The following is a 23,969-nucleotide window of genomic DNA, read 5'->3' as shown; positions in this document are numbered from 1 at the left end:
CTTTATGCTTATATTTCACTTGTTTTTACTTATTTAATATATATATATATATATATATATATATTAAATGAGTCAGAATAGATCATCCATGTTCGCGGGCGTGCTGGAGTAGATCCCAGCCGTCTTGGGGTAATAGGCGGGGGACACCCTGAACTGGTCGCCAGCCAATCGCAAGGCACACAAAGACGAACAACAAATTGCACTCACACTCGCACCTAGGGAAAATTGAAAGTGTTCCATGAACCTACAACGGATGTTTTTGGAATGTGGGAGGAAACGGGAGTACCCGAAGAAAAACCACGCAAGCACAGGGAGAACATGCAAATTCTACACAGGAAGGCCGGAGATTGAATCAAACCGTTACACGTCTGAAGTGTGAGGCGGACTTGCTAACCAGTCATTCCAGAATGCATACATTTTTTTGGTTTTAAGTTTTTAATTATTCATTTAATTAATACAAGAATGAATTACTTTCAAATTTGACTACTTTGCATCCAAAATGTGTCCCCCCCAACACACACGCACACACCTGAATGACTTTTTGACCAGAGAAAAGTCATCTGGCGTGTTCACGTCGTCCAGCCTGCAGCTTTACATTCTCATCAACTGTCATCGCTGAAAAAACTTTTTCGAATGCACTCACTGGAATTGTCCTATACCCCCCCCCCCACACACACAGAGGCGCTTCAATGGTCCAGTCGCCAAAAGCAGAAATTTGGCAGATCACACACGCCAGACAGGATGGACGTCTGTGGCCCACCTGTCTGCATCACAGACTGTGGGTCCTTCATTATAGGGACGGACAAAACAAGTCCGTCCGGGACGAAGGACAGACAGTCCCGAGGACGGAATGCCCCACTCTTATCCTTTCTTACAAATTGATTTGCTTTGAACTTGAACAGTTCCCAATTTGGACCACATATGCCCTCACTTACAGCACTGTGAAAAAAGGTGTCACCTTTTTCTGCAGAATGCTCTGAAAGAGAGCATTTTTTTCCCAATATGATGATCTTCAATTGTTTTCGCTCTGTGACGTTGTAATGACATCGAGCACCGGTTGTTCGATATCAAGCAGAAATGAATGGCTCTGCGGTCTCGCCAATTGTTTGTGAAGGCACCGCTTTGGTGACGTCACGCGGATGCGAAGGCTGATTGGACAACGTTGCGGACGTTTTGCTCTGACGTCGGTGGCGGCGCCTCCGCCTCTCGGCATCTGCTTACTTGCAAACAGGACATTTGGCGAACTTAACAGGTGAGGGGGACAACAAAAGTCCACTTTGGACAATTTCGCTTCCGGCCCGGCGAGTTGCATCAGTTGTCACCTGCATGACGTCATGCGGTAGGAACGCCACCGAGTCCAAGCGCCAGATAGCAGCTAGCTTCGCCAAGCTAGCTAGCAAGCTAGTAAGCTGGACTTGTTTGGAATCCGACGGCCTCTTCAAATTGTCCTTTTGACTAAGGAACTTTTCTTTTCTTTTGCGGCAGTACTCTGCGCTAGCTCGCTGCAATTGGACCCAAAAGTGTCCGGATGGAACCTTTTCGGCACCTTTAGCAAAGCTTACCTCTGCACACATTTTCCGGCAATTTTGTACTCGTGTTGTTTTTAACGGCCTCTTAAGTTTTTTCCTCAAGCTGTTATTTTTTTTTACCGTCATGTTCATATTAGATTAAGCGTGGTCAACGAAAAGTCTGAGAGCATTGTGTTTTTATTTCAGTCAGCATTGTCCATGAAAATTGACATTTAGGTCCAAGTTAATTGATGAGATTTTAGCAGAGGTGACAATTCAGTCCAGGTGCAGAAAGTAAAAACGCTTTTCGCCACATCTTGCTGCTTGTTTTCAAGGTGTTCCTTTACCTGACAGTTTCGAAGAAGCACCAAGTTGAGGCGAAAAGGTTTGGACTTTACTCACCAATGTGCTTTATTAGAATTTCTAAGTCATTAACATGACCAGTGGCTTCACATAAATGACTAACAGCAATCGTTAATCATGACAAGATTCCAAGTCACTTGAGCACATGTTGCCCCCCCCCCCAGTGGTGGCCTCCGCCATGGGACCGGAGCGAGTTTTCCCACCTTGTGAGGATGATGACAAGAGCCCACGTGACGGAGATGCGGTCGGGGGAGCTGCGTGGAGTGGTGGCGAGGAGGATCAAGAGGGGGAGGGGCCGATGGAGCAGGTCCCTACGGAGGAGGACGGAGGGGGCTACTCGTACCAACCCCTCAGTCAGGACGGGGATGACGCCGCGGGGGATGGCAGTCTCCAGCACAGGATGGAGGTTAGAGCAGACTAGAACTTGCGCTTGCCGCCATAGGTCTTGGTGTCATGGTGATTTTGCGGCGCAGGTGATGGGTCTGCACCTCCCCGATGCCCCGCCCTCCGACAGCGATGAGGACGACCCCGAGGGCGCGGCAGCCGAGAGAAGTCGCGCCTCCATCCCTATGGATGCCGGTTAGTAGGCCTTCTTAGGAACGCAATTTAAAACATGTTTTTTAGTTCCTCACAAATGGGGATGTGATGAATGAATGAATTCACTCATTCACCACTGCATGGAGATGGCCACGTAGTTGTTTTTCTTTGTGATTTCCAACTCAGCTTAAGTGGCTAGCAGACTTCGATAGATTCCTTGTCGTGATCACGAACACCGGCGTTCCAGACTCTCCAACATTTTTGGCTTTTCCCGAGCGGATTGCGTCATTTTCAGCAGATCCCCCCCCCACCCCTTCCGAAAGTCAATCTGGAACCATAGTGACGATTCCAAATGCAATCATTCGCTCATTCCCAACTCCACAATCGCTCTGATGACATTTTGACAGGTCATTGCACAATGTGCAAATAAAAAAAACAAAAACATCTCTCGTCCTTCACCTGCAGCCCACGTGGAGTTGGTGAAGCGGACCATGGCGGCGGTGGCGCTGCCGTTGCCGGGTGTGCCGCTGTGGGCGCGGGAGATCTCTGACGACCAGTGGCGGGATGTCGTCCGCCGCGCGTTGGGCGGCCGCCGCACCGCTAGCCTCAACGACACCTGAGGAACGGCGTTTGCGTCTTTGACGTTTAACAAGATGGACCGAGTCTCCTTATATTATTTACATTCCGTTGATTTCCTCCCGTCTGTTTGGATGCCAGCGTATTGCTGCCAAACCAGCCACATGCATGCGCACGCACGCAAATAACTTTACCACGTGATCCATTTCATGCTAACGTGATCAGTTTGACTTCCAGTTCAAGTTTTGCATCTTCACCAAAAATAAGGGCGAGGAAAGACGACGTCCGACCGCCAATGAGCACAAGCGCAAAGAATTAAGACGTTTAAATGTGAGATTTGACTTTTTCAATTTTTTTTCTGAGGTGGCAGCAGTACGCTTGTGTCGCTTTTCACGTGGACGAAAAGATTTTTGGCATTAAACTCAAGATTTGTGCTGCTCTTGTTTGTCCTTGCTGATGTCAGTCCGTCTGTCATCTGGCGCCGCCAATCAATTTGCGGCGTTTGTAGAGAAAACAAACTGGCCAGCAATCAATGCACTGACACGCAGACGTGATGGACTGGTCGCCTGCCAGTCAAGGGCACACGTCGACAAACAAGCGTGTTGTTGCTCACGTGAGCAAGCAACAACACGCCAAAGTGTTCGTGTCGGCGCTTCAACGGCACGGCAGAGGCGTGAAATGAGCAAACTGGCGGGCGAACAATCCTTCACGTCTTAACACAAGTGGGGGGGGCCCTCTGTCAAAGTAGTGATGGTGGTTTCCATGGCAACCACATGGCCGTCACACAAAAGGCGGGTCAACTTCCCCCACATTCCCGTGATTGGCATGCGGCTTCAAGTGGGCGTGGCCTGCCACCTTGGGGTTGCTTATTAGCTGAGAGCCTCCTGATTGGCTGTGAGGAAATGCTCCGCCCTCTTGTGCGCCTCCAAAGCTTTGATGGTGTAAACGTCCTGCGGGAGCTCCGACTTCCTACGAGTCACCTTCGGCTCCGCCCTCGACTCCTTCGCAGACTGCACACGCACACACGAATCGGTTGGATGTTGGTCGCACGAAAGAAGCAATTTGGTGGATTGACTCAAAGTCAAGTTACCAGCGCTGCTTGGCTCTCCACCGTCTTCTTCAGCAGCTGGATGTCCTCCAGCGTCGGCACGTCGCCATCTGCCGAGGACGCGCTACACGACTACACACACACACGTTGACAAACCATGAAAAGGCATCGCAAGCAACGCAGCCCGTTTGGCTTCAGATGCGCCGTGGCCCTCGTTTCCCCCAGAACGCTTCAACTTGGAGAGCCATTTGGGAGTCGGCAAAGACGAGCCGACGGCGTGTGAACGCTCGTTTCCGTTTCTGACGCTTTTCGCCCCAAAAAGGCGATCAGTCAAAATGAACTTGGGCGAAAAATTTGAATTTGTTTCTGTGATGGTGCCTCCCAAAAGTGCCGTGAAATTGCAGTTGGACGCTCAAACTTGCCAGTCAGTCCACACGCAAACGTTCCATCTCACATTCTCGGATTGGCTGACAAGATTCCGTTAAAAATGTTCACGCACACGGGAGAAAATTGCCGGCGCTCGTCCAAGTGGACTTTCAAGTGCGCTCAAAGCAAGATGCTGGGTGAGAAGGGGCGGGGCCAACTTGCATGTGGGCAACATAAATAAAATGGGTCTGGAATTGAAATTGTGAGCAAAATTTAGGAAGCAAAACGCCGGTCGCCGCTTTTGGCTCGCCAATTTTCTTTGGCTTGCCTGACGCGCACGTGGCGTGGGAAAGACTTTGCAAGCTTTCTGGGGACCAGACCACGCGCAAACACAATCACACGATGATGACGGCGGCAAGCAACTGACCGCTTCCTGCGTGTGGAGTGCGGCGTGCAGGGGGAGGAGCTTATCACTCTGGGGGAAAGCAAACACACGAATCATTTGAAAGGCACACAAACGGCGGAATCATGTCGCCAGCCGTTTTGATTTTGGCCGTCCGCTAGTCCACGTGATGCAACTCCATCTCAACGTCATGTCAAAGCGAAGGCCGTTGTCATGCATTGCGCAATTCCAACACACGTTCCACACTAAACGCCATCTTTCTTCTTCAGTTAGCGTACAACAAACGTGTAATTGCCTGAGAAGTGCCTCCCGCATTCCAGAAACATGCCCGACAGGTTGATTGTGAGCGCGGACGTTTGTGTGCCCTGCGATTGGCTGGCAACCCGTTCAGGGTGGAGCCCCGCCTACTTCCCGAAGACGGTCGGGATCGGCTCCAGCGCGCTCGCGACCCTCGTGAGGGGAAGCGGTTCAGATAAGGGACGGCCGGAGACTCGCTTTCCAGATGTTGTTCACTCGTCTCGATCGGTCAACGATGGCAAATGAACAACAATCACTTTGCAATTCACTCGAACATAAAAACATTTTTGGCATCCAATTATTTGATAAATCGACAAACAAGCCAACATGGATGCGCCTCCTGAGTCGGGATTGTCCGTCTCTTCCCCAATTGTGTCTTTGTTTTTTTCTTGTTGCCGCTGATCAAACGCTTGCGTGTGCGACTTCAAGTGGGCAAAGTGGTCTCGGGCGCATGCGATGTCGTCCAGCTTTACTATTTGTGGAAGGTCAACGCTTGGAGCGGCTCGGCAGCTTAAACAACAAGAACCAACTCGGATTTGGACCTGCGTTCTACTCCGGTGCTGAGAGCGGAAATGCAAATCCGAGTTCTTTTGAAGTCGCTCAACCTACCTGAGGATTGCGTCTGGCCAGATCTTCCAGTTTGCTCCACATTTGTTCTCTCTCCTTCATTTTGTGTTTTTCTCTGCAAATGCCAACAAAGAAACGCCAAAGTGAGCATGTTGTTGACGCAACAGGACGGACGACGACATGTGACGGCTTCTCACCTGTGTTTGTCGCTCTTGTACTGTTGCGTGCAGTCATCAAAGAGTTTCTGGTTCATCTCCATGAAGAGTTTGAGAGCGTTGTAGATCAGGCCATGGATGGTCCTAAATGGCAAAGACACAATAGCGCCTCACGTGACTTGCTTTTCCTGTCCTGTCCTGTCCTGTCCTGTGTGTGGATTTTACTTGTTCCAGTGGCTTTTGGAGTTCTTGTAGAGAGCAGGAAACATGATGGGAAGAATACTGGCCGCGTTGTCACTGATCAAACTCATGATGTACTCGTTGTTCCAGTAGTACAAAGCGCGTTCGGCCACCTAAGCGAAAGGGCACAGCTGCCGTCGTTAGTGAGCGACGTGCCATCAACTCGAGGTACTTTCGAGAGTTAGCGGGGAACAAAAAAAGGGGACATTGGGCCTGGCGCAGGAGGACGAGGCGGCGGCGCCATCACCCAATTGACGGGTCACCGTCTTGGAGAACGAACGGGCCCGCGCCCAATCGGAACGGCGCTCTCCTTTTGCGGGCGATGGCCTACCTGGAAGTGCGTGCTGGACACACACTTGGCCAGCTGGCGGAAGAGCGGCTCGTGGACTTTGATGAACTCGGCCGGCTCGATGACGTCCAGTATTTCCTCCAGCTCGTTGAGGAACATCACCTCCTTGGGACTGTGAGTCTTGGGCCAGAACTTCAGCAAGCCCATGATCACCTTGGGCCGGGGGGTCAGAGGTCAAACATTTGCCAGCCACCCCTTGCGGTGCAGGTGGCCTGGCGAGTACTCACTGGTTCTGTCAGACTGCTGTCCTTCTCCAGGAACTGGACCACACAGTACGCCAGCTGAAAAACACGCACACACGCTGACTTAGCAAATGTTGAATGCATCGTGGAGGGAATGTCCTGGTGGCAGATGGAGCACAAAAACTTGCCCTAGTGGGACTGATGTGGCCAGAATAGCCCAAAAAGTTGATCTCTTCATTTACTTGCCCCAAAATGACAGCATGTTTTTTTTTGTTCTTGTTGTAATTATTGACTATTTTTTTTGTCACTGACTTCCATCGATGCCCATTCGTCAGTCATATCGCGAAAAGGAGAAATGTTCACGTTCAAGTGCGCTCCTCACATTTCAGGGGAGAAAGTTTGACAAACGAGAAGATGGCCAATGGAAAGTGATCCCACCGATGCTACGTTGATGGCGGTTGCGTTTGAATAGTTTATGCACGTGTATTTATTTGCAGACAAACTTTTATGGTTGTGCTTTTCTGTTCAATCTTGGTGGAATTATTTCAATTCGAAACCGGCTCGTGCGTTGGATCGCCGGGCAGGATACTTCCACCGACTGCATATGGAAACGCTGTGTACTTCTTGTACAGTAGCAGCAAAGAGATGCAAGAGGAAGTCGTTGGCGGCGCTTTTGAGTTCATCCGGACCACACGGCGGAGCTGAATTTCAAACTTTTTGCCATCTTCCGAGTTAAAACAGCTGCAGGCGGCCGCCGGTTCAATAAACTGGAAACGGACCAACAACGGACGATTAGAATAAAATGAATCATAGTCATAATAATACCCGAGCGACCGGCCGACCAATCGCCGATTACAATTTGGTTCGGCTTGAGGAAATGACGGACACGCGAATGACGGCCGCTGACAGATGCCGACGAACGGAGCGGCAAAAGAAAAGGTCAAACGAAACAAACACCTGTTGCAAATGAATTTGCCATCTGGTGCGAACGAAAGCAGAGGCGCCAAATACAAACGTATTGACAAGACAACGAAGAATTGGAACGAGGGGGACAAGCGATGAATCACGAGAAATCATGAAATGCCAAAAAGAGGCGCCAATTTTCGGAATGACTGCGGCAGAGTCGAAAAGGCACTCGGCAAGGCACTGACCTGTGGGTGGTAGACGCTGAGGGACTTGACTTTATGGAGGGGCAGCAGGACCCGGATCAGGAACATTTTGTGTTCTTCTTTGAGCGGAAGCGCAAAGCCGTTGATGATGCTAGAAAAGAGGCAGGCGGATCGCTCAAAAGGCGTCCTCCGACTGCGGCGCGCCACGTGTCGCTGCCGTACCTCCCGAGGATCTCCAGAAGCTCGGCGATTCCGTTGTGATGTTCCGTCTCGTAGATGAACCTGAAACGCACAAAGACGTGTGAGCGAGTCGCACCGCCGCGCCGACGGAGGCCGTCAGCCGTGGCGCCGACCTGTAGAAGATGTTGTTGATCTGCCGGCGGATGTACGCGCGCAGGCCCAGGAACTTGCCGTAGATGCGGTGCAGGATGGTCTTCAGGAAGTCCCTCTCTCGAGGATCCTCACTGTCCAACAGCTCCAGAAGCTGAAAAAGAGTCAGAGCCGACAAGTGGACAAATGCAAAGTCCCGCTCGGGCTGGCCTCATCATCACGGCGCGGTTTTTGTCCCGACCAAGCGCACAGTCGCTTGGGTCTTTGTGGTGGAGGCCCACCTCGCCATTTTTGTTGAACAAATCTATGAAAACTGATCTCACTTTTTCACGGCAACGTTTTAGGCGAGAGGATCGCCATTTTCTGGAAACAGAAAAAATATGTGTTTGCGTGGTAAATAAAACACCACAAGGAAATAGTTTTGAAAACTTTCAAAAAGCACAAGAAACCAAATGGACCTTAGAGCGGTCTGCTCATGGTTGCAAATTTAGGAGAAAAGTTTCCCAAAAAAAAAAAGTCCAATCGGAATCGGCTGCCAAGTCTTACGCCCGCTAATTTTGGGTAAGCGGGAGCAAAAAAAAAAAAAGCTTGCGAGATGTGCTAGAAAAAAATAAATGACGGCAATTTACGAAACGGAACGTCAATTTGGATTTTAATCTCCACAAAAAAAATCTAAATGAACAATATTTTGTTTTGAAATTGCTCCAAAACGAGTCGGGGGCAACCATCTTGATATGAAACGCGTTGCAAGAAAGACGACGCATTTCGACGGAACAGAACCAATCGAAGAAGCGAGCGTCCATCAGAACTAAATACGACTTACCCAAAACACAAAGCGGGACAACGGCGATCTGCTGCGGCCGAGATTTTGGCTTTTGCTTTTTTTGTACAAAATAATGAGTACACACACAAAAAAAAAAAAGGAAAAAAAGCGCAAAGACTTGAAAACTGCTCGTCTGTGCCGGGCCTCAAAGTCCCGAGTGAGACCGAGTGGCGGGCTCGCGTCGCCATTTTGCTTCCCGTCATCCGGGATCTTACCGACAAGACGAAGTTTTGGTCCATGTATTTTTTGGCCACGTTGGCTTGGAAGTCCGGCGACTCGAGGAAGCGAAGGAAGAACTCGTAAACCAGCTGAGGGAAGAAACATCACACAAGACGTACGTTTGCGTAGTGCTCGCCGCGCCGGCGCCGCGCCGGCGTCCGGACCACTTGAGCGAGCGCCAACCTGCAGATGAGGCCAGGCGGCCTCCAGGGTGGGCTCGTCCTCCTCGGGGTCAAACTCTGCTCCTGTCGGGTTGGAGGAGGGCGGAAGAGTCCGGAACAAGTTGACGGAAAACTGGAAAGAAGGAACGCAACAAACTTGGCGTGAGTGCGCCGACGTACGAGGGCTGCAAGCAATCAACATTTCAATCAAACAAACTCGGCTTTGCTTTGGAAAACTTTGATGGAAGAAGAGGACAGAAAAAAAAGTGGACGCCACTTTTCTTGCAAATGGAGCCAACTCGAACTTAAGAGTTTGGGCCAACGGCTCCGAATGGGCGCTTCTAGACGTCAATCGCTTCATTGAATGTTCAAAGTGTGCAACTTTTTTTTCTTTTACTTGTCATGTCAATTTCAGTCGTGTTTGATTTTAAAGTCCGGCATTTTTTTTTTTCAAACAAATTTCTCATTTGCAATTGTCCAGTTTTAGTTTTCTAAGGGTCTCCGCTGAGGCGCCCCTCGGCGTCCGTCGCATGCTCGTCGCACACGCGCGCTCACCATGCCGACAGCCTCGGGGTAGATGGCCTCGGTGAGCGCGTCCGTGTTGTGCGTGATGTAGTCCAACATCTCGTGGAGGCCGGCTCGCTTGACTTCCTTAAACTTCAGGTCACTGAGCGGGTCGCTGACAAAGTCAAAAAGGACGCAGCACTGACGAAGCTTCTGCACAAAAAGTTCTTCGCGATCCGTCCCCGCTGCGTCTGGACACAAACGACAGTGTGATGCGGACACGCAGGCGTGGCGCCGACGCAACGTGTTGCCGAAGCGCCGCTGACCTTTGAGAGCAGGAAGTTTGCTGAGTTCTCGGTTGTCGCTGATGCTGAAGCGAGAGGAACTGTGACGTCGTTCCTTCTTGACCACTTGAGGACCTCCACAATATTTGATCTTGTGGAGTTGAGTAGGCGGTGGCACGCTGCTGACACCGCTGGGACGCTTGCTGACGCTCTGCACGCGCATGCACACGGGTCAGATGCATTGCGACTTAGCAACAGACTGGTGACGCACGGGATTTCAAACGAGACTCGGGGTTTCAAAATGTCCTTTTGACAGCAAAACCCGAACCGTGCGACAAACATTGCCTTGTGGGCTCAGCGCCGAAGCAGGAAGTGACGTCACTCACCTCGTCGCCGTCGTCCTTTTTGCCATCCATGTTGGCATCTGCACCCTTGCTGCCACATTTGCTGCTTTCCTGTTCAAACAAAAGCAAACAAACAAACAATGATGCAATGTCAGATTGGAATTTGAGGAGCTGCAGGAAAGGTTCCAAGATGGCGGCCGCAAACGTGCGTCGTGCGCCTTCATCCCGTGCAGTGTCGCGTGGTTCGTTGAGCCCATCGCAGTTGACTTGGGGCCAAATGCGCACTACACTCGGAACTGGTCGCCAGCCAGTCGTAGGGCACACACACACACAAAAAACGGTGCCTTTTTGGTCGCGCTACTGAAACTTTATGTCTTTCCTAATGATTGTGACGAATCTCCAAGATGATCAACGTCTTCACATAAATGAATCTATCATTCATAATTTGTAACAACACGATGAAACGCAATTTGAGCAACGGTGTCATTTCACAAGATGTTGGCATGAATCAGTTACCAAGAAGCAATGCTTTTACATTCCAAAAGGTCCCGGAGGCCTGTGTGTCCACCGCTACCTCATGTACGTTTTTTTTTTTTTTTTGGGCATCTGCTTTTGTTTTCTACGTCACACCCCAAATCTGCAAGAGCCGTATGGCCTTGGCGGAAAGAGAGAAAAAAAAAAAATAGACAATCACACTTACAAGAAATGTTTTCATTCAAATAACTTCTTTTTCAGGTTTCTATTTAATTCACCAAATTTAGATGGTCAGGGACATTTTTATTTAAGGAAGCAGAACATGTTTTCTGGGGTGGGGTTGTCGATGCAATGACTAACTTACTTAATTCTTAATGTAGCTACATTGTAGCAGCTGTTGCCATGAGGATTCCCCCCCACTCATTCTCTGGAGCAAAATAATGTTCATCTTTTTCCTCAAGGTCTCCTGAAGATACCATAGTTGGGAGAAATACTTGAAAATAGCATACGCAAGTATTTGTTTTTGCATGGCAAATCATATCGTGGCAATTTCAAACAAGGTTATGGCATATTGTCCTTAGGGTCAAGCCAAACAACGAACGAATGGCCGGGCCACACAATTACCACTCGGTCGTCCTAAATGGTTTCTATTCTTTACACTCCCTCGGCCGTCCGGCCCATGTGACCATGTGTGACCTCACAGTCTTAACTGAAACCAACAAGTATGTGTGCCAAGCGTGTCATCGATAAGAAGATGCCGAGGCATGAGGAAAGGTCACAGCGACACAACAGCCGCTCTCGATTCTATGCATCAGAGAGACCAAATCACACGTGTGTGTGTGATTTGCTCGCCAACATTAAATATTCAAAAGCACATTGGAGGGATTTTCAAGGAAAGAAAACATTTCAAATCTAATGAAGATAAGATAGAACTTGCATTTATCGTCTTGTAAACGTATCCAATCAAGCTAATCATGCAAACGTCTTTTTGGAATCTGTGATGCTGCACGGGGTGAACATTGCGCTACATTGACCATTATTGTCATATTTGCGACATATTTGCGATACTGCGCAGTTTGCCTCCTTTGTTAGCTTCCAAGTTTAGGTTGCTTTGCAGACCTCAAAAAGGTCATGGTTCATCTTCAACATCCAACGGGATGGACGTAGTCATGGTTACAGCAGCTCTCAGGCGAGACGGCCCATGATGGACGTTGTCACGGCAACAGTGGCTCGCTTCTGAGTCGCGAGAGTGACAGGGTGAGTCTGACGTCATACATGAAGCGGCTAACGGCGGCTGCTTAGCATCACATTTACGGATTTACCGCACAGCGAACAACTCCATGTCAACTACAACTAATTTGTTTCTATGATAATTACGCGATCGCTTCTCGCGGTGGGCGGCTAGCTTGCAGTTGCAGCCATTAGCAGCGATTTTTAGCAGGTACGCTAGCAGCCTATTCTGTCCTGTCAGCCGCCTGAAGAAGAAACGCGCTACAAAAATAAAATGAGGCATCAGAAGCAGAGCTGAGCAGAGCAGCAGACAGGAACGAAGCTCACCTTGTCTTTCTTGATTTTGTTGGGCATTCTGCTCGCTTTGCGGTCTCGTCAAAGGACGCTGAGGCGACGTCACTCGGTCACGCGGCGCTTCCTGGTGCGGTCACCTCATTGGCCGGCGCCGTCAACATCTGCCTAGCAACCCGCGGAGGCTCTTTTGTGATTGGCCGCGTGTGTGCGCAACGACAAGGCCTCCTCCCAGCAACACACCTCAACCTGAAGATTGGCAGCAGCACAAACTAAACCAACCAACGAAATTGCACAGCACAGCAATGACGTCAGCACTGGCTGAGTTACAGTTTAACTGACGTCATAGCTCAAACGTCAAGTGAAAACGAGACGATCGATTCTATGCAATTACAAAACACCATTCCCAACAGTCCATTTTGTTTTGCATTTGATTTGATGACGTTTATTCATACGCACGATAGCTAAATTGTCATTTTTTATTTTGGCCAAAAGGACAGGACAAAAAGTGTTTGTCCCAAAGTTACGTTTATTAAAACATGCTGCACAAGACAAGCAGAGGGAAAACACATTCCATGTATTTACTGGACTAAGTGTGCCAGCGCCAGTCCGTCATTTGCCATTCTCCAAAGAGGAAGACCACCACGACCAATCTAGTCTAAACTAATCTACCAACAGCAGACAAAGGGACTCAAGTTTAATAGAAAACGTCAAGCGGATGTTACCTCACCAATGTTCAGCCAGGAAAAAAAAAAGAAAAACAATCCTCTCATTTTTTATCTTGGAATGACAGTATTTTTTTTTTTGTTACATGGAGAAAACTGTGATTTGGGTCTGTGTAGGTACTGGACAAATCCCTGTATAACAGAGAAGAACAAGTTATCAAAGTCTTTAATAGAACCTCAGATCAAAAACAAAATGATCAAGAACAAACCAAAATCTGGTATTGATACGTTGCTGATAACCTTCAAACTGGAGTCTCCCTTGCATCTCCTCCTACTCGGGATCCAAATTGGCCATGAGTCCAGAAGAGCGAAGCTTGTCAACTGTTAATATTGTCGTCCCATCATCAAAAATAGTCCCAGTGCAGTAATCTGACAACTCAGAGAGCTTCTGGTTCGCATCTCCTGCAGATTCTGAGAGCTTCTCAGCAGTGTCTCCTACAGACTCTGAGAGCTTCCGGTCAGTGTCTACTGCAGATTCTAAGAGCTTCTGGACAGTGTCTCCTAGAGACTCTGAGAGCTTCTGGACAGTGTCTCCTAGAGACTCTGAGAGCTTCTGGACAGTGTCTCCTAGAGACTCTGAGAGCTTCTGGTCTGTGTCTCCTGCAGATTCTAAGAGCTTCTGGACAGTGTCTTCTGCAGACTCTGAAAGCTTCCGGTCAGCATCTCCTGTAGATGCTGAGAGCTTTTCATCAGTGTCTCCCACAGAATCTGAGAGCTTCTGGTCAGTGTCTACTGCAGATTCTAAGAGCTTCTGGACAGTGTCTTCTGCAGACTCTGAGAGCTCCTCATCACTGTCTACTGCAGATTCTGAGAGCGTCTGGTCAGCATCTCCTAGGGTCGCTAGATGATGCCGCCTGGTCTGGGATCTGGTTTGGGATCGAGTTTGTCGGACGGGGACAGCGGAGGTGGGAGGAGTTTTCTTTTTTGCATTTTTCCCGCGTGTTCTAGGACCAGGAGTGGAATTGGGTTTGGTAGATGGATACGTTTCTTGGAGTGGTTCTGGACATCCGCTGAGAGGCTTGTCATCATCTGGTTTGGGTTCACAAGTTTGGACCTCCTGCATTTGCGATAGGTGTTCTGGCATGCTTTCAGGATGCTCTTCATCTGGACTTTCAACAGAAGTGTGGAACAGAATTTGCTCGGGTGCTCGCTCAGGGCCGGTCTGCATAGACCAAACTGATTCAAAGTGGAGATCTGTCTGGCATTGTGGTTGGGGGCTTTGTGCCAGTACAGGATCTGGCTGAGCAAGTGCAATTGACGGTTGGGTGTTAGGGTATGGTACTGGCTGAGTTCCAAATGCATCTTTGAGGGTATCACTTATGTCTGTTGTACTTGACTTTGTCAAGGATAAGGCCCCTACCGTCTTGTCCTTTGAGCTGTAGAAGATGCCAAATAAATCCTGGGCTTTTGCAGCAGCCAGGTTACTTTTTGGTTTGTCAGACCTCTGACCTCCATCCATCATGCTGAAGAGCGGCGGAGGTTTAACAAACACCGTATGAGTCTGCTCACTCTCTGGAACGCCAGGAGCGGCTACATCCGGCTCCATGTCCACCTTTTCTGTTTCAACGACTGACTGGACAGGTCGTGACACTTCGGGAGCAGGGTTAACCTTGAGCATTGACGGCGGTGGCGCGGTCGGACTAACCTCCGGCCGTGATGGCAGGGGAGCGGCCAGGTTAACCTCTGGCCGTGACGACGGTGGAGTGGGACTTGATGCCAATGGAGACAAGGGTGGAGTTGCTCTCCTAACTGACGAAGCAGGACTTGACACAGGTAAAGATGATCTGGCGCCCGTCAGGCTCGAAAGGGACATCGGTGGAGCTGGTCTAACCACGGTCACGGCAGGACTTGACACAGGCGGGGCTGGTCTAACAACTCCCGGGGTAGGACTGAACATGGCTGAAGATGATGTTGGGCCAGACGTGGCAGAATGGGACCTAAGTGGAGCTGGTCTGACAAATGCAAGGGTAGGACTTGACACTGGTAATGGCGCTCTGGGGACTGGTGGGCTCGGACCAGACAAATGTTGAACAGACTGAGCGACAGGTTGGCCCGGCTGGTTCTCGGGCTTGGAAGATGTTGGTTTAGGATTATCCTGCTTTATTTCTGGCCGTCTGCTGAGAGGAGGAAAAATGGGTCCATCTTCTGTAGGTGGCAGTCGTCCACCTGAGCCCTGAGGGGGTACGAAGGGCACGGTGTTAAGAGGGGCAGGTATTCCAACCGTGTACTTTTTCCTCTGTGCTACGGCAGGGACTGCAAAGTTGGTCTGCGTCTGTGATTGGTTGGTGCCACTTGAGACACACGGCGCAGGTGAGCTGCTCGTACCAGATAACTTCTGTGCAATCTCTTTAGCGAAGGCCAAGGACTTTGCAAAGGAGTCATCCGTGGTAACGTTTGCGTCTTTGGCAAATTGTTCGTCAGCCCTGATGAACTCAGCAGCCGCCTTCTGTGCATCTTGAACCAGCTGATTCTCACGTTTCTTCCAGGTGAACTTTCCGAAGGTCGGTGCCAGTTTTACGGCGTCTGGGCTCTGTTTGAGGAGTTTGGCTCTCATGGCTGGACTGGGTCCACAGATGATTTTGGGCGGATCGTAGGGCTTGACCACAGCTTCTACTTGCTTCAAGGCGCTTTGCGTGTTCTTCTCTTTGTCTTCTCGTACGCGCTCATGTTTGGCGAATTTGGGTCTGTCATCATGTCGTGGCCGGCGCTCGTACGGATCCTCTTCCTGCCTGTGGTGCCGATAATGACGTCCTTCTTGGCTTGGTTTGTGGCGATCTTCATCGTCTTTCCTCCAATTCGACCTCTCCTCATCCCCTGCGGTCCTATGGTATCTGTCGTCCTTCTTGGATTTCAACTTGTCGTCATCCTCTTCTTTTCTGGCATAACAAGAAGTCTTTGTATTTTTAAGCTCATCTTCTTTCTTCAAATTTTTTGGTCTCTCTTCCACTTTAAGAGCTTTCGATGAGCCATCTTCTGAGTCCAACTCCTTTTCACCTTTTCTCTCCTTTTTGCCTTTCATTTTGTCACCCTTGTCTTCTTCATGTTTACGTTTTTTCCCCGTCAAGTTGGAGGCCAGCCCGGCTTGGCGGTCCAGATTCCTTCGCTGCTCGTACAGCGGATTCTTGTACATTTTTTTCTGGAGAAGTGAGACAGATGGAGAGAAAGAGAGAAATGGTTGAGATGTCCACAACCTCCAAGTGCGGCTATTTAATATTTGGAATTCAAGTCCCAGTGATTGTGCGTCGCATTAACAGCACGTAAAAAAAAGGAATTGTGACAATAAGAAAAACTCAAATGAATGTCTCGCGACTATCAAAACTCGAATCTGTCGCTTTGGTTTCTAGCATTTGTAGACCGCGCATGCTTTAAGATACTTTGCCGAGTCATTCCCTTGCTAATAATTCACGTCGTCACTGCGAGTTAACGAGCGCCCAAGGACGCGACGGGAGTCCAATACCTTGTACTTGTCGTTGTGGCAGTGAGTGGTGACATGCTCTTCCGCGCAGATTGAGTCTCCAAAGAACTTTTCACACAGCAGACAGAAAAATCCTTGCACAGGAAGTAAGAACTCGGAACCTGCAAGACACGCCTCACATTTAAAATCCACAAGGCACGAAGTGGCGTTCATGGAAGGTTTCAACAAAATGTGGTGACCTGATCAAAATGTTTCATTAAAAGAAACGCGAGGTTTAAATCACCTCATGGTCAACAACAGTTGGCTTTGGACTGAGTCAACCTGCAACCGCAAGACGGCCCCAACGGACAAGGACGGACGCGTGACCAATTCCCAGAGACAAAAGGACAGACTTCCGTACCTTTGGCCGGTTTCATTTGCTTCTCTTCTGTCGGCGCTTTCTTGGCCATTTGGGGCGCCAATGAGGCCCAAGGACGCTCGTAAGGGTCCAAAGTCTAAAAGGGACCGGGAGACAACATCAGCAAACTCCTCCGAACTAGCAAACAGAACAAATTTGTTCACGTGACACTCGGTTGACAAGAGATGCCAAGTGCCGTCACCACGCGCAAACGGCAAAATTCATTTGAACATTAACGACACGCTGACATTCGACCCAATGAACGACTTGCGAACATCTGAACGAATTGAAGATCATCTGACTGAGGTCACCACGGTAACCAATACATCGGACCGGAGGAAAGACATCCCGACGCGTGTCCTCCTCACCCGAGATGCTAGCTTTCCTGACTGAGCGTTTGTTTGGCGTCAAAGCATTTTTTTTTTTTTTTAAATTGGAACAAAATCTGATGACAAACCTTCCGGTGGGTTTTGCTGTGCAAGTGATTAAAAAAATCAAACATGGAGCCCGAGGTGAGGTTGCAGCTTTTGCACCAATGGTTTCCAGCATCGTAGTACTCAAATGGTTCAGGGGGCGGAGTCGGGAGAATGAGTGTCGGCTGGTTCGGTTCCGAGGTCTGCTAAGAAATAAAAATGGAGGAGAGTAAATGTGAGCATGGATGAGACCACAACAAGCTGGATTGCAAAATTTAAGTTGCTTACCTGCGTCAACCTTTTTTTCTTCTTGTCCAAAACGATACCAAAATGATCCTTTTTTTTTTTTTTTTTTTTTTAATACGAGTTAATTTACGCCGTTACAAATCAAAGAGCCATCGGATGAAGGGTCTCCTCCTTAATGAACGTCACTCACGGCCGCTCCTGCAGCGCTTCATCTGACTGAAAGACGATGACCAGATTTCAACTAACATCGCAAAGCATCAAATGTGGGGGGGGGGGGGGGGGGCTTCTCTAGCGTTCTCGTGTTTTTATTCAGAGTTGTTCCTTAAGATCAGATCATCGTGTTGTTAATATTTGTCAACTCTGAAGCCCTTTGAGACGTTTACGTGATTAAGACGGACAAAACTGGTTCCACGTTTTACTAACCTGGTGAGGTTAAGCGCTTTCCAAAATGAACGCAAAGTGTCGTGGTAGTCGATAAGATTTGTGGGAATAACGACACGATCAAACGCATCGATGATGAGTGATATTTGAAACGGTGTTCATTGAAGCATTCATATGAAATATTCCGTCAAACACTCCCATGCGCAGTCACGCTGTAAAGTCATCAGAGAATTTTAAGAAATAGGAAAATTGACATCAATTGTAAAGGAAGTGAATTTCTGCACGTTGGCATATGGAGCAACGTTAGCGCTGGTATGACCAAGTCAAAAGGTTCCGTCTGCCCGTTTGCAACCAGTCCAAAAAGAGTCCAGAGTCCTGCTTTGATTGAGTTGATTCAAAAGCAGAACATTCTCATGTTTGAGGTTGAATTCATGTCACGCACATTTTTGCAATAAATGAGTTCTATGTTCTCGGAGCGACCGGTATAACTCGATCAAAAAAATGACAGCATGCGTCATTCTTGTGAATATCGTATCGGAAGTGAAAAGTGTATCGGGACGGTCCGAGTGCTAACATACGGCCGCGACCATTCTTTGCACCTTTTTGCTTGTTCGTCCACATGTGGAAAGCAGACATTTTGCAGAAAACAGCAGTTCAACAGCTGGTGCGTTGTGACTTGGAATCCAACAAGGTGGCCTCATGTTGACAAAACGGCTGCGGAATGTTCCCGCTTCAGCGTTCGCAAACTCACCCAGTTGCAGATTTTTGGGGGGAACCTCTCTTCCGTTGTTTGCTGCTAAATCATTTTCAGGCAATTTTGACACTACTGCAGGTAGCGAGGACTTTGCCGAGTCTCAGAGCGGCTGAAGCTCGTTCCGTTGCCGCCTCCCCTTTTTTGGACCGACCTCCCGGCACACGTCGGAAAACCACTTTTATTCTTTGGCTTTCGACTCAACATTGTTTTAGTCTTTTATCATGTTTACTGTCATGTCTTTTTTTTTTTTCCAGGTCTGATTTTCACTTTATGTACAACACTTTGTATGCAGTTGTGGTTGTTTTTCAAGTGTTCTATGAATAAAGTTGAGTTAAGATGGTGCTGGTGCAAACATTTGTGTTCATTTATTTGTACTTTACCTTGAGGGACACGGCGTCGGCGTCGCCATCGGCGTCACCGTCGGGTTGGCGCTCCTGACTGTGCTTCGCTTGCGGTCTGCTTTTGCTCGGCTTGGCCGCCGTCGCCGCCTGGTCTTCCTGCGCCTCACGGGCTGTCGGGCGGGGGCGGTCGGAGGGTCCGAGTCCCAGGATGAGCGCCACCTTATCGATCTCGCTGCGCTTCTTCTCGGCCTCCTCGTGCTCCTTGCGCAGACTGGAGATCTGCATCATGATGTCCTCCTGCAGGAGGCTGATTTCCTGCAGGAGCGGGTCTTTGTGACCGTCCTTCTCGCGACGTTTCTTCCTCAGCAGCTCGCCTGAAAGCACAAAAAAAAAAAACACGACAACAAAGCTAAACTGCTGAAGCCGAAATGCAATTTTTTTTAGCACCAAAGCTTCAACAATTCGTGTCCTCAGTTCCCAAACGTTGACTGACTCTTGTTCAAAGAGAACAAAGAGGTGTCTCATCATTTTTGGGACATGTTGCACAAATAAAATTCAAACGTTGAAAATGATTTGCTAAAAACAAACTTGAACTTGAATTGGGTTCGTCTGCCGGCATGCGGTACCTTGTTGCTTCCGAAGCCGCTCCAGTTCCTTAATGAGGTACTCCTTCTTCTTCATGCGCTGCTCTCGCTCCTGCCTCAGGTTCTCCCGCTCCTCCAGAACCTTCAGACAGCATCACCGGTTTAAAGTTCACCGGGAAGGCTTTTTGCGATGACGAGGGGAGAAAGCGCCACCGACCTTCTGCTTCTGGCTTTCATTGTTCTCCTGCTCCGACACTTGACTAGTGGCTGTTGCTGTTCCCGGTCCCGGGCCGGGTTCCGTCCCGGCAGCCCAAGGAGACTTGACGGCACCTGAACAACAAACCAAGGTCACCACTTCAAAGGTCATGGGCCAAGCTCTCCTACAATAGAAGGCCGCATGCAGATTAATAGCCAACCCCTCCCTACCGGTCGGAGCCAATAAAATTCTGATTCCCTCTTTGAATTAACCCCCCCCCTCCCCTTGCTTACAGAATGAAAATCAAATAGTGAAATTTTTCAATACAAGTTTCATTCTTTGACCTTTGACCTGAGGCTCCGGCGGTGGCTGGGGGTCGGGTTGGTTGTAGGGCAGAGCGGTCGGGAAATTGCTGCCGCTGGGCGTCTGCGGGGGCAGCGGCAAGCTCGGGGGCGGGTACATGGGCGGCGGCCACTGCGGGTGTGCGTAAGGCAGGAAGTTGCCGTACTGGCTGTAGCTTGGCGGCGGGTAGCTGGGCGCCATCATGCTGGGCGCATGCGAAGGCGAGTAGGTGGGGGTGACGGGGATAGCTGAAGGGACGGGTGCCACCGATGGAGGGACCATGGTGTTTAGCGCCGTCGTTTGTTGCGTCGCCTCGCCGGGAGTGCCGCCATCTTTGCTCCAGCTGCCTGCTCGTCTGCTGTCCGCATTCCGACTGTGGAGCCGCCCGGCGCTGCGGCCTCGTTTGTCATCATCGTCTGAGCTGCGGCTGCGGCTAAGGCTGCGCCTGCTAGGGCTGTCGTCCGAGCTGCTAGACGAATAGTGTGGGCGCCGCTTGGGTGTCTTGGGGGCTTTCGGGGGCTTATTTCCATGCAGACGCTCTTTGGTCCTGGCGGCCAATTTGCTGATATCGGTCACGCCCAGATCCAAGCCGATGGTCTTCAAGAGGTTCTGGAGCTTCTGGTAGTCTTCCTGCGCCTGTTGATCAGTCTCCTCTTCTCGTGGTGGTCCAGGAGTCGACGCCTGTGCTGCGTTCTGGGAAACGGCGGTGGAAACTGAGGGTGGCCAGTCCGTATGAGCAGCTGCGGTAGTCGGAGCTGAAAGTACTGGCGGGACAGCGGCCCGGGGCAGATCTCCATAGAGAATGTCCTCCGTGACATCTCCGTAAAGATCAAAGGTGTGGTTCTGCAGCGGCTGGCACGGAACCACCATCTTGGGTTCCTCCGAGTCGCCGTAAAGGAACTTCTCCTCGTCGTCGATGTCGTCCACCGAATTCTTTGCTCCTTGGGCCGCGATCGGGTCCAGCAAATTCAGAATCTCCTTGAGTTCCGAGTTGAGATCAGCCCGCTGCGACATCTGCGGGTCCGACCGAAGCTCGCGCAACACGTTTGCCATGGCGGCCGGCTCCATCCCTTTGACGGCCCGCAGCAGCTCCTCCGCCACGTGAGACAGGCCTGAGTCGGAAGTCTGAACAACACAAACGCACACACAAAGTCAACGCCAGGTGAGCGTGCGCAAGCGACGCCGCTCGCTACCAACACGCTCGTCTTCGACTAGCCCAAGATAATCAAAACTTGAAGGGCAGGCTTTTTTTTTTGGGGTTGTTTTTTACGGCTTTTTGATATCTGCATACATTTGCTGACTTCCACTACAAGGCGAGTGACGTCAACCCAAGTGGGCTCGGGTCAAGGAACATGTATTTTTACTCAAGTATGGCTTCGGGGTCCTTTCCAAAAGACCAACACGTTTGATGCGTGTTCGCGTGCGTGACAGCCAATCCGAAGCAAGGCGAACAAACACACCCTGATTGAAGACGAGTGGTCATAATCGGAGCGTTTCTTGAGGATGGACTTGGTGGGCAGACACAACAAGTCTTCCAGTTCCTTTCTCCGACGAGCCACCTCCAGTTCGCTGAACAGATCCGAACTGCGGCGGCCCTCGCTACTGCTGCTACTGGAACTGCTCCGGCTGCATCTCCTGCTGCGACTGCGGGCCCGGCTCGGCGCTCTGCTGGATGCCCGCGCTCGACTCCGCCCTCTGGACGTGGACCTGGACCTGGACCTAGACCTGGACCCAGACCTACTGCGACCCCGGCTGCGATGGCGGCTCTTGCTCCTTCCTTGACTTCTGCTGTGGGCACGACTTCGGTCCGGACTCCGGTGTCTGTCCAACACACACACACACAATTATAGCTGTTAATCCACTTTTCAAAGTCCACCTCCACTCTATGAATTATCCTGAATCCGATGCACCTGTGTGAGGTTGTTAGTGGCATAAAGACATCTGTCCACTCCATACCAACTTGTAACATGGCCAAGACCAACGAGCTGTCTAAAGACACCGCAGACAAAATTGTACAACTCCACAAGGCCCAAAAGGGCAACGGAGAAATCGCAGAGGAGCTCGGTGAAAAAAGGTCCACTGTTGGCGCGATCCTTAGAAAATTGAAAAAGCTACAATGGGAGAGGACGACTGCAGTGTATTAAGGAAGGCATGACCGCGGCCATGTATTGTGAGATTTTGGGGAACAAGCGCTTTCCCTCAGTCAGAGCATTTAAGATGTGTCGTGGCGGGGTCTTTCAACATGACAATGACCACAGCCAGGAAAACCGGTGGTTCCGGAAGAAGCAAATCAAGGTTCAGGCATGGCCTAGCCAGTCTCCAGACCTAAACCCAATAGAACATTTTTGGTGAGAGTTCAAACTTTTGTCTTTCTCAGCGACGACCCAGAAACAGGTCTGATCTAGATAGGATCTGTGTGGAGGAATGGGCCAAAATCCCTCCAGCAGTGTGCAAACATGGTGAACAACTACTGGAAATATGTATGAGGGGCAGATTGGGAGTGGGCATTTTAGCCAACTTTCCAAGTCCACAAGTGGAAGCGCAGTTCGGACCAGACTTCATGAGAAATGTCATGTTGCTTCAGTTCTGACCTGTCATGTTGACGTGATGGAGTTGTGGAGCTGGTCAGCTCGTTGCCCACCGTGATGACGAGTTTGTGGTCGATGGGGAGACGATGGCGAGGAGGCGACGGCGACCTCTGCAATCAAACAAACAAACCAAGCTTGGTCTCACGTCCGGCAAACGAGCTCGTTTCTAACTTAACTGATCGTTTCAACAATCTCAACTTCTTTCATGTCCCAGCCAGTCCCGCCACCAAGCACAACTCAGGAACAGCACTCCACTCGTGCGTGCGTGCGTGCGTGCGCGGACAATCTGACCTCCCGGGGCGGAACAGCGGAACGGTGCTGGCCGCCTTGATGTCCTGCTGCGGCGGGCGGGTAGTAGTGGCGGTGCGGTGGAGAGCGAAGGTAGTCGGGGTGTCCGCGGTGGTGGTAGCCCGAGTGGTACGGTGCTCTGGCCCGGTTCCTGTCGTCCCCTCTCGGGTGCGGGTACGGGTACGGGTGCTGGTGGGGCCTCGACGGTGGCGGCGGGCCGCGGCTATCGAAAGGCGGCCGGTAAGGGCCCCGCGGCGGTGGCCGACCGCGGAACATGTTTCGCCGAGACCGAACAACGATCGAATCCAAAGCAACAGCCGGTACCGCACGATGTTGTGCTGCAAGCGGAGGCAACAAAATCGCAATCAGAAGCTAAAGTTGAAGCTTCGTTTGGGCGATGGGTGCTAGGTTCCTTCTTCTTTTTCTGTCTCAATGGCGGTTGCCCCCCAGCATCAGATACATTACCGCCACCTACCGGACGTCATCGAATTCTCCTCTAAAGGAAGACTACAAATCATTTTTTTTCTTGGCCATCTACAAATCTCAACTATGGTCATTTGATATTTCAGCTGGAAACACATTTTAAAAATAGAAAAACGACTGTTTATTTGATTTTCATTTTAACACCGAAATGCAAAAATAGAAATACAGATTGATATTCTAATTCGTTGTCTGGAACGAACAAGGACAAGTATAAAAACAGTTTGGTTTTCGATTTTTAATTCTAAAACGAAAATACGACTGTAGCCCACGACACGAATCGTATATTTGTTTTGTTGGTGGACTCGGGCTGGAGATGATATCGCCATCTGCTGGTCAATAGAAGAAATGCTTTCGGTGACAACTTCCGGGAAACGAAAACAAATATGTGATACGTTTAGAATTAAAACATTAAAATCAAACATTTTTTTTAATTTATCTTATACCTTCGCGTTTCAG

General features: G+C 49.9%; 3 protein-coding genes across 9 annotated transcripts; 1 reads left to right on the top strand and 2 right to left on the bottom strand.

Annotated features, from left to right (window-relative positions):
- The first annotated feature begins 1,088 nt into the window (after window positions 1-1,088).
- mea1 (male-enhanced antigen 1) lies at window positions 1,089-3,423 on the top strand. 4 transcript variants are annotated; one of them, XM_088304054.1, is made up of 5 exons: window positions 1,172-1,252; window positions 1,844-1,893; window positions 2,036-2,277; window positions 2,345-2,450; window positions 2,874-3,423. In XM_088304054.1, exons 3-5 carry the CDS (start codon window positions 2,050-2,052, stop codon window positions 3,026-3,028), a joined length of 489 nt encoding a protein of 162 aa, XP_088160180.1. In that variant the 5' UTR covers window positions 1,172-1,252; window positions 1,844-1,893; window positions 2,036-2,049; the 3' UTR covers window positions 3,029-3,423. The 4 variants fall into 4 exon arrangements, with proteins under 4 accessions (XP_088160179.1, XP_088160180.1, XP_088160177.1 ...); XM_088304053.1 differs by lacking the exon at window positions 1,844-1,893 and having other exon boundaries at window positions 1,089-1,252; XM_088304051.1 differs by lacking the exon at window positions 1,844-1,893 and having other exon boundaries at window positions 1,177-1,339.
- On the bottom strand, window positions 1,689-12,531 carry ppp2r5d (protein phosphatase 2, regulatory subunit B', delta). Its single transcript, XM_088304050.1, has 17 exons — window positions 12,397-12,531; window positions 10,408-10,476; window positions 10,064-10,232; window positions 9,789-9,988; window positions 9,256-9,366; window positions 9,069-9,161; window positions 8,054-8,184; window positions 7,923-7,982; window positions 7,743-7,851; window positions 6,637-6,690; window positions 6,392-6,562; window positions 6,046-6,173; window positions 5,863-5,964; window positions 5,708-5,780; window positions 4,826-4,873; window positions 4,075-4,164; window positions 1,689-3,994 (listed from the first exon to the last, which is right to left on the bottom strand). Exons 1-17 carry the CDS (start codon window positions 12,421-12,423, stop codon window positions 3,854-3,856), a joined length of 1,776 nt encoding a protein of 591 aa, XP_088160176.1. The 5' UTR covers window positions 12,424-12,531; the 3' UTR covers window positions 1,689-3,853.
- A 338-nt stretch (window positions 12,532-12,869) lies between these two features.
- znf318 (zinc finger protein 318) lies at window positions 12,870-23,440 on the bottom strand. 4 transcript variants are annotated; one of them, XR_015844999.1, is made up of 12 exons: window positions 23,034-23,440; window positions 22,746-22,852; window positions 21,615-21,975; window positions 20,157-21,279; window positions 19,834-19,946; window positions 19,659-19,758; window positions 19,072-19,406; window positions 17,355-17,516; window positions 16,901-16,994; window positions 16,543-16,661; window positions 13,295-16,221; window positions 12,870-13,217 (listed from the first exon to the last, which is right to left on the bottom strand). XR_015844999.1 is itself a non-coding variant. In XM_088304048.1 (12 exons), exons 1-11 carry the CDS (start codon window positions 23,304-23,306, stop codon window positions 13,357-13,359), a joined length of 5,652 nt encoding a protein of 1,883 aa, XP_088160174.1. In that variant the 5' UTR covers window positions 23,307-23,440; the 3' UTR covers window positions 12,870-13,217; window positions 13,326-13,356. The 4 variants fall into 4 exon arrangements, 3 of the variants coding, with proteins under 3 accessions (XP_088160174.1, XP_088160173.1, XP_088160175.1); XM_088304048.1 differs by having other exon boundaries at window positions 13,326-16,221; XM_088304047.1 differs by having other exon boundaries at window positions 12,870-16,221.
- Between the last annotated feature and the right edge of the window lie 529 nt (window positions 23,441-23,969).

This window comes from Idiotropiscis lumnitzeri, chromosome 9, assembly GCF_059441095.1.
Source record: "Idiotropiscis lumnitzeri isolate Australia: NSW breed Sydney's pygmy pipehorse chromosome 9, RoL_Ilum_1.0, whole genome shotgun sequence".
Taxonomy (NCBI): domain Eukaryota; kingdom Metazoa; phylum Chordata; class Actinopteri; order Syngnathiformes; family Syngnathidae; genus Idiotropiscis; species Idiotropiscis lumnitzeri.
The sequence above is the reverse complement of the archived record's forward strand: the minus strand, read 5'-3'. Positions and strand labels throughout refer to the sequence as shown.